This window comes from Elephantulus edwardii, unplaced genomic scaffold (assembly GCF_000299155.1).
Source record: "Elephantulus edwardii isolate Elephantulus edwardi_28Jun2011 unplaced genomic scaffold, EleEdw1.0 scaffold00017, whole genome shotgun sequence".
Lineage (NCBI taxonomy): Eukaryota > Metazoa > Chordata > Mammalia > Macroscelidea > Macroscelididae > Elephantulus > Elephantulus edwardii.
In genome coordinates, this window is record NW_006399767.1 from 21,753,781 (window position 1) to 21,768,097 (window position 14,317).

Consider the following 14,317-nt stretch of genomic DNA (forward strand, 5'->3'; position numbering starts at 1 on the left):
ACAAGGCAGACAATAAGAACAGCGTGCTTGGAGGGAAGCATGTGGCTGCAGGGGCAAGGTGAGCTTGCTCATAAAGAACTGTCAGAGGGATCTCCAGGCGAGTCTCGACGGCCTTTTATACCTGTCACGTCTCAGCGCCACACAGCTCGGAGACAACGTCGCCGTCATTGCTGTGTGTTCAGTTGACAGGGGACAGCCTTTATTGTTTCCTCTCTTTACTGGAATCTTCCCCAGCAGCTTGTGTTTGCCTTCCAGCTCTGCTCCCAAAGGCTATAAATAAATATGTTCCCTATGTACCCTTTCCACTTCCAGATATCACAGGACCTTTTTCCCTTTCTTGGCTCTGCCTTTTTTAAAAAAACTTAATACTTTTTCACCTAAGTTACATATGTATGTAGTTTGAAAAGTCAAGTAAAACCCGAAGGCCTGTAACAAAATCATTCAGCCTCCTATTTCACTCTTCTTTTCCTGAGTCCCACTCCTCAGAGGTAAGAATTTCCTTGTTTATTTTTTTTAAATAGTATTTTGAAGTGGTGGTAGAATGATAATAACATTTTAAAATATTTTAAATTCTCTTAAACATATTGAGATTAAGTACATTAAATACAGCTTAAAACATTTTAAAAACATTAAAAAATAATATAGGCATACTTCAGAGATATTGTATGTTCTGTTCTAAACTATAACACTGAGAGAAGTGGAAATGACATAATTGTGAATATTACAGTAAAGCGAGTCATGTAAATTTTTCTTATTTCCTCGTGCATACAAAAGTTATGTTTACACTATACCATAGTCTGCCAACTGTGTGATTAAGCATTCTGAAAAAGTTTGAAATATTGTGGAAAATTACCAGAGTGTGACACAGACATGAAGTAAGCATTTGCTGTTGGAAAAATGATCCCGTTGACTCAATTGATACAGCTTTGCCACAGTTTATAAAAAAAAAAAAAAAAAATTTAAAAAACCCCACAGTATCTGCAAAGTACAATAATAAGTAGAATGCACTGTGTGGCTGTATAGTGGAAGGTCTTTCTCCCACTCAGCTCCTCCATCAATATTTACACATAAATATCCATTCCTGTTGAATCAATTCTAAACTCTCCATCAAACCCTCCATCAGATTTCTCTCATGAAGGAGCTGGTGTATTTGAACTGCTGACCTTTCAGTTAAGAGTTGTTCCACTGTGCAGTAAGTTAGTAGGGTTATTTTTCTGTTCTCACCTGTCTTCTTTCTTCCTTTCTATCTATTCCTTCTTTCCTTCCTTCCCTGCCTCTCTCTTTCTTTCTTCTTACAGAGTTCATATACATTGTGTTTCACACTATTTCTCATTCATATTGTGTCACATGAAATCATTCTCATGCATTATATTGTATAAAGTTAATCACCATTGGACTTTGTCCATCTTACCCTGTCTTTTCACTCAGATCCTTCCCATTTCCTTCCCACCCCTTCCTACTCCCACTGAACTGTGCAACCCTGTGATTTCACTGCTACCCATTCTTACCCCTCCGCTCCTACCCCTCATCCCTTTGAGTTCCTGTACATGTTTTTACTAGTTATCCTTCTATTTTTACAATAATGATCTCACACAGTACTTGTCCTTATGAGACTGAGTTTAACTCAGCATCATGTTCTCCAGTCTCTCCCAAATTATGTAGTATTTTTCAAAATTGTTGCTCCTGAGTGCTGCATAGTATTCTGTTATGTGAATGTACAATAGTTTCTCAATCCTTTCAGTTGTGGTTGGACATTTGGGCTGTTTCCATGTTCTTGTGATGGTGAATAATGCTGCTGTGAACATTGGTGTACAAATCTCCATTAGTGTCTCAGCTCTAATTTCCTTGGGGTATATTCCTAGTAGTGCAATAGCTGGGTCATACAGAGTCTCTATGGTCAACTTTCTGAGGAAATGCCAAACTGTCTTTCAGAGTGGTTGCATCATTTTACAATTTCACCAACAGTATATGAGAGTTCCAACCTCCCATATCCTCTCCAGCGTTTGTTGCTTGCTGCCTTACTAAACTTTTCCACCGCTACTGGAGTAAGATGGTATATCATTTTGTTTTTTATTTGCATCTCTCTTATTGCCAGTGATTTTGAGCATTTTTTTTCATGTGTCATTTTTATATTGGCCATCTCAATATCTGTAGGTAAGGCAAATTTTCCCAGGAAGGACTTGCGGTAGATTAAGTGGCTCACCCCACAGGTGAACATTTTAATCTGTCAACTGATCAGTAACATCATAAAGACAAGAACCACTGACAATTTAAGCAGGCTTATAGAAACGGCCTAACATTTATCAAGAAAAGCTTCACATAATGTCAAGAAAGCAGGCAGCTTCAAACATTGTGAAAAAACAAATTAAGCCTTCTGCGGTGGGGTGGGGGGTGGGCAGAGAATGTTGCAGACCTCATGGATACCCCAGAGTCTTTCTTTTTTAAATAACAGTTTATCTATACCATGCAATCTCTTCAGTTTCTCTCTCTCTCTCTCAACAGCTGCATAGTCTTTCATTTTAGGGATCCAAAACCAATTGCTATCAAGTTGAATCAATATTGACTCACTGTGACCTTCCATCAGGTTTCTGAGGCAGTAGTCCTTGACAGAAGAACATTGCCCATCTTTCTCCTAAACAACACCTAGTGTATTCAAACTACTGACCTCAGAGTTAACGGCCCAGCACATCATATACTGTACTACCCGAGCTCCTTATTTTAGGGATATTGTCGTTAGCTGCTGTCAAGTGAAGTATGACTCATAGCCCTATCTTGGCCATCCTCATCATCTCTGACACACTAGAGCCCATTGCTGAATTCACCATATCTGTCTCATTGAGAGTTTTCCTCTCCTTTGCTGACCCTGTATCTTTCCAAGCACAGTGTCCCATTTCAAGGAATAACCTCGCCCAGCTCCATGTCCAGAATACCAAAGATGAAGCTTCTCTATCCAAGGAGCACTCTGGCTACACTTTTTCCAAGATACACCTGTTCTTTTGGCAGTCCATGGTATATTCTGTACTCTTCTCCAACATCGTAACTCAAAGACATCAGTCACTTCTTCTGTCATCCTTATTCGTTGTCCAGCTCTCTGATCCATAGCAGATATTGAGAAGACCATGGCCTGAATTGGGTGTACCTTCAAGCTGATATCATTGCTCTTCATCATTTTGGAGAGGCCCCTGACAGCAGACTTATACAGTGCGATACATCTCCTGATTTCGTAGGTCTGCTGGCACAAGGGTGTTGATTGTTCATCCAAGGAAGATGAAATCTTTGACAACTTCAGTCCTTTCTTCATCTGTCATAATGTTGACTGTTCGTCTACAGTGAAGACCTTTGATAGTGAGATATAATATCAAAGGCTGTGATCCTTTATCTTCTGCAGCAGACGTTTCATATCACACTCACTTTGAGCAAGCAAAGTTATATCATCTTCATAACACAGGTTATTGATGAGTCTTCCTCCTGTCCTGATCCCCGTATTCTTCTTCGTAGAGTCTGGCTTCACTAATTATTTGTTCAGTACAGATTGAATTAGTGTGGAGAACGGGTACAACCCTGACACACACCCTTGATTTTGTACCATGCAGCGTCCCCTTGTTCAGTTCATTTTAGTACAATTAAGTGTTCTAGGATTCCCATTCTTCTCAGTGATAGCCACTATTTGTTAGGATCTACATAGTCAAATGCCCTTGCATAGTCAATAAAACACAAACAGACATCCTTTTGCTATCCTTTGCTTTCAGGCATCATCTGACATCAGCAGTGATACCCCTGGTGCTGTGGCCTCTTCTTGCCTTGGCTTGATATGAACTAAAATCTCCTTCGTCACTTCCTTAAGTGGTGGACATTTGGTGATTTCTTCTCTCTTTCAGTTCACACAGTTCTGTAGTGCAGTCCTTTGTTCCTGAGGCTTTACCATGCTGGGAGGATATCATAAACTAAATTAGCACAGGAGGAATTGCTGGCTCTGAGGATATGTACATTTAAAATTTTGCTAGTTTTGAGGTCTGTCCGTTTCTACTTCCTCCAGCAGTGTGTGAAAGTGCCCATGCCCCTCCTCAAGCTTATACAACAAGCGTTTAGTGAGAGCAAGCTTTTAGATCTTGAAGAGCGTTCATCTCTTTTAGCCCTTTCTTTTTGTTCGTACCTTCATGTTTCTTAACCATATGCTGCTGCCGCTTTTGCTGTTTCTTATTTCTCTTACTGAAACAACGTTGTCCCCTGCTTTGTCCCCCTGCCCTCTTGCATGTGTGCACACACTCTTCCTTGTCCTCCATCCTCCCACTTCTAGTTAGGTCAGTTTTCTTTGAGTCAATATTCAGTGTCACCATCGTCATGATTATGGAAGTACTATGCAGCTCTAAACTATGTAGTGAACTATGAATATTTTCCTTTACTCTGTCACTTGTTTTTCCCACAGTTAAACACAACTTCATTTTCTGTATACACATGATTCACTAAATTTTCAATGTACATATCACTGATCCCTTCCCAAAACTTTTTCCTGAACTATACAAATTCAACCTGGTCTGTTACCTCTGTAAAATCAGTACCTCCACACCTCTTTTCTATCTCTGTGTAATCTGAACTGGTTGATTTGCGTTCTTTTAATCTACCTGTATTGATCTATATGTAGAAAAAAAGCAACCACTGACTCCGTTTTCTTTTCTAGTTTGCCATATGTGTGAATCAGAAGGTTATCACTGTACCAAGGTTATTCTGTCTTTACCTTGTGCCAATTTGTATTTCCTTATTTAATCCTCACACTTCTAAAGGCCTCATAGGAAACTGAGACTTTGGGACTGATGTTTGCCTAAGGTCAGTTTGTGGGGAGTGTGTATATAAGTTTAAGAGAGAGAATGAGAATGTGTTTGAGAGATCCCGTGCCGCTAGCCTTAAAGTCGTGAAAGAGATGCCTACATAAGGAGGCATCAGTCATATTTTGGGAGCCGAGAAAAATTAAATTGGTGTGAAAATGGGTACTCAGTGCTCCCGCATCTAAGTGATCTGAAAGTTCTTCTTTGGAGCAGAGCAACCAACGGACTTTAAATCTGACATCTGATGCTGACACTATATCTCTAGCTCCTGGTTGTGCCTTTGCCTCAGTTTCCTCCCCTGAGAAATGGTATCAGAGTTGGCAGCCTACCCACCTAGTAGATTGCATGGGGAACACTAAGAATAGCTAGATCATGGCTGAGTAGTACTTTGTTAAGCACACAGTGGTCTGAAAATAAGAGAAGCTTTTCAGATGGCAAGTTCTGGCCCAGTTTTTCATTCTTCTTATTAACAGACCACCAACTGTGTTCCGGTCACATCTCTGTGGTTTTTGTATATATTGCAAATTAAATCCTTATTCATCAAACAGTAGTTTTCGAGAAATTGCTTTAAATCCCTTGTTTTTCTGTCTGGTTTAATTACTACTATGGCAACAAGAGAATTTTTTTCCTTCCTTTTTTATTTTAACTCTAACTATATATACAGTATTTCAGCTTCATTATGGGTTAAATAGAGTTTTATAGGTGGTCCTAGAAGGCATTTAAAATTTGTAGCTTTACTTCTCTGGAAAAATTGCTTCCAAGTTTCATACAACCAATTACAAGGAAGTTTTGGAATACTCCCAGTTTGTACGTGAGATTACTATCCTGTCTATGTTATTCTCTAATTAATTCATGAAAGGACAACTAATCCCCCCAGTGAGAGTATAAACTTCTTGAGAGTGGGCGCTACATCTCACGTGGATCCCCACCCCCCCCGGCACCTAACAGGTGTCAAGCTGAGGAGTATAGCCAACAAATACTTGCTTAATTCTATCACAGCTCAGCTACTGTCTAATTCAAAGAAACAGGGGCTGATGGGAATGCCTTGCCTGCCCCTGGGAACTTCTGTGCTACTAAGTCAGTCACACAGTGTAAACTTGAATGTGCTCAGGAAATTATGCAGCTAGCTTCCTTGTGGCCTAAAGAGGCACCATGTCTTCTCCATGTTCCTTTGGCTGAATGGTAATTGTAGTAGTTGTTGTTGTATGCCATGGAGTCATAGATGACTAATAGCAACCCTATGAACGAAAGATCTGAACACTTGTATAACTTTCATCGTTTCTCCAAGTTCATAGACTCTCTGGAGGCAACGATTTTGGAAGTGGATGCCACTCCTGCTTCCAAGCCTATTTTAATTGTAGTAGTAGTAAAAACAATAATAAAGTAATACATACTAAAAAATTTTTTTTTAGCTCGTAGTATATGCCTGTGCTATCCAAGATACTTTACTTTTTTATTATTTTATATTGGTTTACATACAAAGTTAATAAAGTTCATACACATTGTTTTCAGTTTAATCTTCACCACAAAAATTAATATAGGAAGCTGAGCTCCAGAAAGATTAAGCCACTTGCATAGGGTCACATAGCTGGCAAAAGTGACAAAACTGAAAGTCAAACTCAGGCAGCCTGACTTCAGAGCACATGCTGCTAACTATGGTATTCTATGCCCTGGGGAGTAAAATGGCCAGAACTAAAACATACTGTCTTGGTGGTCATCCCAATGACTATCTCCACACTGGAGGAAATAATTGTCACAGTAACGTTACAACAGGGAACTCTGGTGAGCTAGTGGCAAGAAGCTGCACTACAATCCCAGAGTCACACAGCTCGAGGCCACCAGCTGTTCTGTGGGAGAAGGATGGACAATCTCCTCTCATGTGATTAACTGCCTCTGAACACCCACTGGAGGGTCAGCTACAGGTCGGTTCCAACTCAACTGTACACAGCAACAACAACAATGTTACAGCACTGGCTGCATGTTTGCATCATGCTAAAAGCCTTAGGAAAGATAAGTATACACTGTATAGACTTCAACCAGTGCCTGGAAGTATACTAAATATCTCTTGTAACTCATCAAAAGCTAAAATCTGAGTCAACATTGGACAGAAATTTTTATAGATACTTAATTTTGAATGATTATGTGTACTGATACACATATGTATTTGTATTTGCAATTTGATGTAATTCTGGATGCATTTCATTGCCCAGAATAATGATATTATTTCCCTTGGCAATCAGGAAACTCCAGTTCAGGAAAGGGTGAGGATTTGCCTGTCACTAGAACGCCAAAGAGTGGCAGGCCTGGGGCATTGTGTCATAGGTGGGTTCCTTAGTTGGCTTGTTCTAAAGGAAGCTTTTCAAAAGCAAAGGCCACATTTCTCTTCTGACACTCATCGTTCTTATTCAGATGTCCTTCCTTGCATCCCCCAATTACAGCTCTGAGTTAAGTGGGTTCTGTGCTTCTGATGCTCTGGGTGTTTTCCTGGACATGTTGTCTGCTAAAGAAGAGATTCTGAGTAGTTAGTGAGTAGGAATATTTGTGTAGCTATGAATGAAGCTTGACAACAATAACAACAACAAAAAGCAGCCAAGGTTTTGCACGGGCTAAATGGTGGGAGCTTCTTGGCCATGTGAAATCTCAGCTGAGGCATTGTCTTCTGAGATTGCACAAATGTGGTTCCAATATGGAGATGCCTTTTCCAGGGCCACCTTATCATTTCTCTACCGAGAAGCTGTTAAAGTTGTTTAAAAGCAGCTCAGAGGAAATTGAGTCTGATATTTGAGGAGAGAGAGATAGCCATTACCTCATCCTGACCAACCAACTTTCCTTCATGCAAATACTCTGGTCCTTGGGTTGGTATCCAGTTTTGCTGAAAATGAAATATATCCAACTCTCTGGCTGTGTTAGTGAAAATGAACTCTAATGTGATTAGATATTAATGCAATGTAATGGAGGATTGGTATTAAATTGAGACCTTATGATCTTATTACTCCACAAATGCTCCCTCCTGCTCAGGCTGCCAGCCTGCCAGCCCTGCTTCCCTAAGCAGAAGCCAGAGGCAATAGCGCCAAAGCCTTGAGCCCATTGGGTATACCTGGGCTAGGGGATGTGGGGAACGATGGAGAAGAAATTGTGAAAATGAGAACAGGGACCTGGGGTTCCAGCTTTGGCTTTGTCCAAGACAAGGCTCAGAAAAGGACTCACCTCCTACATGACCCCTTGTGGAGGATGGGGGTTGACCCACGAGGCCTGTAAGTCTAGGACTGCCTGTACATTCAGAACCATGAGCGTGTTGCTGAGGACTGAGCTTAGAAGTGTACATTTATACTTTTATGTTCATAATCGCTTAATGATTGTGGTTTTTTTACAGAGATCTTTAGAAAGCTTAGAAGTACAGAGGACTTATCTGTGACTCCTCTACCTCCTCTCTATTGAAACCAGTCCTTTTGATGAAACTGTAACTCGGACCTAATAGTAGGCAACAGGATTCTCACTTGTCATGTTTCTCTTTTCTGGAGGGGTGGTCTGAGAAGCAGGCCACGGACCAGCCTCTGTGTGTGCTGTGGATTCCTTTGGGAATGAGGACTGAGTGCTAACAAACCACACAGTGTGAACCTCAGCCAGAGACAGGCCTCTGACCTGGAGGAGGGACATGGTCTGTACTCAGTTACACATTCAGATCAGCAGGGATGGTCAGGCCCATGGACACCCAGGACTTTGAGGAAGCCCCACTGGAACCTGATAGCTTCCCCTACTAATATTCGCCTGGCTGGAGCTAGAAGAAAAGAGTCCCCCGGTGAGCAAATAGATCAAGCCCCATAGATGGTCCAGTGGCATCACCTTCATGTCTGAGTAATAGCATTTTTACCAAGAAAGGGTGGGTTTGGTTTTGTTTTTTTTTTTTTCTGATTCTGTTGCCAGAAAACTGCTTTCCGAGGCACAGACTAAGCACATAGGTTGGTAATGACTTTTTAATGACCTTAAGGGGACCGGTGTCCAGGCAGCAGTGAATCAGTCTCAGTGGGAGGTTTGTGGTGAGAGAGAAGATGAAACACCTGAAACCAAGCAAACTGCAAATACATCTATTTTCTTTGGTAGCATTACTTGGTAATTAGACAATTACAGGCAACAGCTTCCCAGCAGCTGGCATTTCCACTGTGTGAGCGGAGGAGGGGTGGCAACAACTGTGAACTCCTCACATTTATTATAGGAAATATTATTGAAGTTTACAGTCGTGGGTGCCATACACTCCTCCAGTGCATTCTGATGAGCTGCTGAGCGTTAAACCAAGAACAGGGCTCCTTTCCTCAGGGTTTGTGTGGGGCCTCTTGGCCTGGGTTTTAAGTGAGCTGGTCTGACCTAGGCCGGCTGAAGAATTGCTTCAAGTATTTGGGCTACTTTTGAGTCACTGCAGAGACTAGCTGGTCCTGAAAATAGACCTCTTGTATAGAAACAGGAAGGACAGTGATGGGGCCTGGACTTTAGGCTGAAGAGTCCATAGTTCAGACTACAGCAGTGAGCCTTCCTCCCCAGGGGCAAGTGCTAGACTCCACTGGCTTCCCCTTGCCCTGCTCAGCCTGCTTTCCTGCCCTGCTTCATTCTCTGATTCCTCCCAGAACCCTGCACTGAGAGGAACTCTGCCCAGTTGGGCAGCCCATGCCCCAGGGAGACCCTGTTCAGGCATATCCTCTGAGTTACTATGTCCAGGCTATTGGCATTCCTCTCATGGCCTGATTTTGCAGATCAGGAAATGTATGTTATAAACTCCAGCCAACCTTGATGGCTTTCTATTTGTCCACGTACTTGTCTCACGTAAAGTTGGTCTGCACTTTGTGCTGTTTATGAAGGCTTTATCAGAATCCTCAGTCACATTCAGCAGCAGATCGAGGTGCCTTTGTTGACAGGGCTATAGGTTTCTAAGTAGAAACAGTGTGTTATTTTCTCCCTCCTCAGTGAACATGGCTTCCGTAGGGCTTCAGCTGTCAGTAGGGTTGACTGCACCGTCTAACCTGGCACGTGGTTATGCTTCCTTTCACAGGTCCTGGCAGTCAGTGACTTTTGAAAGACAGCCCGCCTCCTTCATCCGAATTGTTGGAACCCACAACACAGCAAACGAGGTAAGGGTCTCCCTTCCTGAAAGAGGTGGTGATATTTTGTGATGTACAGGTAAATGCTACATCTTGAGTTAAGTGGAACTGTTTGTTCTGCCCGCTAATGGCCTGTTGTTCAGACAGCTTGGTACAGAAGAGAGTCCTGCTTCTGCACAGTGGGGATATCATTATCATTTCTGGATGTCTCTTCGCTAGAAATGAAAGCCAACCTCTATTGCTTTCTTTTTCCTACCAGCCTCTCGGGGGAATCAGCAACCACAGAAACCTTGAGAGGTCAAACACCCGATCCTTCATCTCTGGGCTTGCTCCTCAGCCCTCCAAGGTGCCAGATATTTCAGAGGCCGCTTGGCCTCTGAGCATAGTATTTAAAGGACCCCTGCCCACAGTGATGCATGCCTGTGGTGCACATTGCCAGATTTCTCTACTTAATCATATACCAGGCTCTACATTAACGTTCTGAGTTAATGTTCTGGCCACTTCCCTCCAGGCCTGGATCCCCAGGAACAGGAAATAATTCCCATGGAAAATGCTATTTGCAGATGTTCCTTCCTCTTTGGTTTTAATGAAGACGTGATGGGCACTGTGTTTCCCCCACTCTTGGTAACACATGGGTGTTGCAGTCTTGGTAGTAGTTAGATGACTTGTTCAGTCCTCATACCTGGCTTACCTCTTTCTGTGGAGCACAAATAGCTCCAGGAAGTACCCTGGATTCCTCTGGATCAGAAGAGACAAGTGACCCAGGGAGTAGAGAAACAATATTGTCATCATTGGATCAAGGCACTTTGCAATATAAATGAGGCACTGTTATTACACAGGCCAAGTGCCCGGCTTGCGTGGGTATGCGGACACCTTCACAGCATGGATGGTCATTGGGTTCACAGAAGCTTCTCAGGATTCAGTCGCAGCACTGGAGGAGAACAATCCATAGATTAATACTTGATTTTGTTCTTTATGTGAGTGTTAAGTAAACAAGTAACTAGTGTTGAGGGTTGATTTCTAGCAGATGGCCGTGCTATTGTTGGCTACAGATGCCTCGTGCGCTACAGATGCCTCATCACTTGCTTTTAGATAGTCCCAATGGGTGTAATGTACACCCCTGAAGGACCACTGTTGTTGCGTGCCAATGAGTTGGAGCTGACCATCCAGCAGATTTTCAGAGGCTGTAAATCACACAGGAGATTGCCCATCTTTCTCGCATGAAACAGCTAGTGGGTTCAACTTGCCTGACTTTGGGTTTGCGGTGCAACTCCTTACCCTCTAAGCTCCCTGTGGGACCACTATAATTAGGAAATTATAAAGAATAATAAGATTGACATGAAAAAGTAAATGAGAAACATGAAATAGTTGTAGTTCTGTAATTTCACATTCACATGACATTTTTCAGATCTAAACAAGACCAGCTTCTTGGACCCATAGTTCAGTTGAACAGGCCCTTGTACCCAGAAAAGGAAATTGCCCTTTGAGATTTGAAAGTCTATAGTCACAGTCTTCTTCAAATTCTTTGTAATTTGACCTGTGAATTGAATTTTATAAGTGATGCCTGTGGAACAAGAGAGTATGTGCCAAAGGCTTGACACTCCAGCTCACTCAAGGTCCTACCTTGTGCCATCTCCTCGCTGCCTTTCCAGGACAGGTTCTTAGCTTCAATTCCCCAGTTCCTGGTGGTCTTGCCCCCCACCCCCCTTGTACGTGACCAGCCGGGTCTAGGGAGGGCCTCAATCATAGAGGGGGCCAGGCTGCCTCAGGAAGGCCTGTATTTAGCCAGGGGGATTCCTCGTGCCCGAGCCTAGCATGCTGTTGCATACTGTAGAGTCAAACCATCTCATAGCTCACTATTGAGCAGATTTTTCAGAGGCAGTAAATCATAATGGGGGAGACTGCCCATCTTTCTTCCTCAGAGTAGCTGGTAGATTCGAATCATGTACCTTTGAGTTGCCAGCACAATTTCTTACCTCTAAGCCACCGGAGGTCCCAACAACATTAATTTGTGAGTGGAAAACACCCTGACAGGCTGAGAGAGATTCTTCAAAAGAAAAAAAAAAGTTTCTTCTCTTTTCTGAGCAAGGAACTGTGCATTTTCATTCCACCTTGGGTCATTTCTCACATCTGAGTACAGAATTCTTGTAATCAGAATTTTCATAATGGTGGATCTGATACTTTAAAAAACCTTTTAAAACATGAAAATATTGTGGTAATGTACATTCACTTTGCCTTTTTACTTAGAGTAAAACTAATTCATGGCCACAATACATTTCTTGCCAAGGAAAGGTTGTAAATGAGGTCTGAAATTTTTTCTTTTATTCATTTCAAAACAAACCTGAAAATTAGAAAAGTAAACCAGTTGATATTTTTTAAAGTACAAAAGTCAAGAAATCAAAACATCAAATCGTAAGTCTTTTTTCTTTTCCTTTTTAAATGAATAATAGAAGTAAATTTGAATTTTGTTTATATATATATATATTTGATCCCCAAACTAAATACCATAGTTTTAAAAATTTTGCCAATAAATACCATTTTTTTCTTTTTAAAAACTAGTTTAAATTAATTTTATATCTATTACTAACATGGAAAATAATTGCATTTTTTTATGGTAAGAGTACATTGAACTAAAATAATTTTTTAGGATTCATAAGCATTTATTTCCTATATAATGCTTTGCCTCCAAAAAAGACTAATTTTATCTTAAATTCCTTCTTACATGGGACTCTGAAATTGTACATTATGACGAGACAGCTCAGTTCAGAAAGTGTTGAGCATTCCTCCCAGCCCTGCTCTCTGTCCACACCCAGTCACCTCTATAACCAGATTCAGACTAGGGTGGGGAATTAATTTGGACATTTTATTTCAAGGCTACTTTAGATGTAGCATATTTTCCATTAGGAAGCTCTGAAGTTGGAGTTAAAGGTCTCTCTCTCCTTCTGATAAAGTTTCCCAACAATATCTGCACCAGAGGCCCAGTCACTTGGGTGGAGATTAGACCAGTTCATTTGACTAGATTGACTGGCCAGTCACTAATTAACTGATCTGTTGTGATCTGTTGTGTGGGCTGATAAGCAAGTTGATCAACTGCTTTATTGGATAAATTATTGATCAGAAAAAAGCCACCACCTCCCCCACCAAAAAAAAAGAAGCTCCAATGTGATTTGCCAACTAGGAAGTATTTTAAACCACAGAGTAAGCAATCAAGAGCATCATAAGGTAAGATCCATATATAGTTCTCAGAGCACGAAAGGCACACAAAAAAGTTGCAGTTTACTAGGCATCAGATAATAGCAAGCCCACAGAGCGATCTTTACTAAAGCCTAATGGGTTGCAGTACCTTCTGTCATTCTGGCAAATTGGTTTTATTTGTCATTTGGAAAGGGAAGTCTCTGTCTTAGAGTACTGTGGAAATGTATGTAAGTCAGTGGCAGAGTTCAGAGGCTCCAAGAGCAGGGTTTACATTAACGGAAAGGAAGATGATGTGGGTTCACCAGGCAGGACTCTGGGGGAGAACTGTGAAGGCCGAGTAGAGGCTGCTCCTACTTCCCAAGGAGGTGGTGATTGGTGCAGGGTGTGGTCAGGTCAGGAAACCAGCATGGCTGAGTCCCTAGGACAGCCCAGCACCACGGACCATGGGGACCAGACTGTGCTGGCAGAAGCTGGGGTCAGGACACCTCTAACTCTGAGCGGATGGCTGGGGTAGATATAATGTGCAGGGGGTTCTAAAGTCTGTTTCTTTGCCGAATGCTGTTTTCATTAGCTCTTCCTACTCATGGCAGTTTGATCTTTAACAGAAGGACATGTGTCCCAGTCCTGCGCCATCCTCACAACGTATGTATGTTAGAATCCATTGTTGCATCTGTTTAAGTGCCCTTAGTAACCTTCATTTTTTAGAGTCAGGACTTGCTTCCCTCTAGCCATCAAGTGTTTGTGTGCCCAGAGACCTTTTGCTAAAAGGAGTATCCATGGAGTTAGGTTTTAGCACAGAAAGTGAAACCAAAGCAGAAATGTGGCTACACATTTGTATATGCTACAAATATATTCATATGTGTAAGAATACACAGGGGACACAGGAAAGCTTGTTAGCCTAACCAGCCACCTCTTGGAGCTGAGGTAGAGACCATGGTCGTGGAGGCCATGTAAACCAGTTAGCATCACATAGTCAGTCAGTAGGAACAGTGTTCTGCCTCCTACATTGGTCAATGGTGACTCTGCTCTTAACAGCTTATGAATGGCCACCTAAGATACAACTGTTAGTTTTTTGCTATCTGGAGCAAAAGAGAGTGAATAAAGCCTAAGACTCAAGGAAACAGTTCTTTCAGAGGACTTAACAGGGCCACCCAGACCACAGCCTCCACTAGCCTGAGGCCTGAAGAACTAGTCACTACCATAGCTGAC

The 14,317-nt window shown here is 42.0% G+C and overlaps 1 protein-coding gene across 2 annotated transcripts in view; it reads left to right on the forward strand.

Annotated features, from left to right (window-relative positions):
- The window catches only part of BTBD9 (BTB (POZ) domain containing 9), a 553,349-nt gene that overhangs the window by 511,471 nt on the left and 27,561 nt on the right, over positions 1-14,317 (forward strand). For both annotated transcript variants that reach the window (XM_006882022.1, XM_006882021.1), the window contains one exon: positions 9,865-9,943. In XM_006882022.1, coding sequence (XP_006882084.1) covers positions 9,865-9,943 — 79 coding nt within the window. The remainder of the gene's footprint in view (positions 1-9,864; positions 9,944-14,317) is intronic.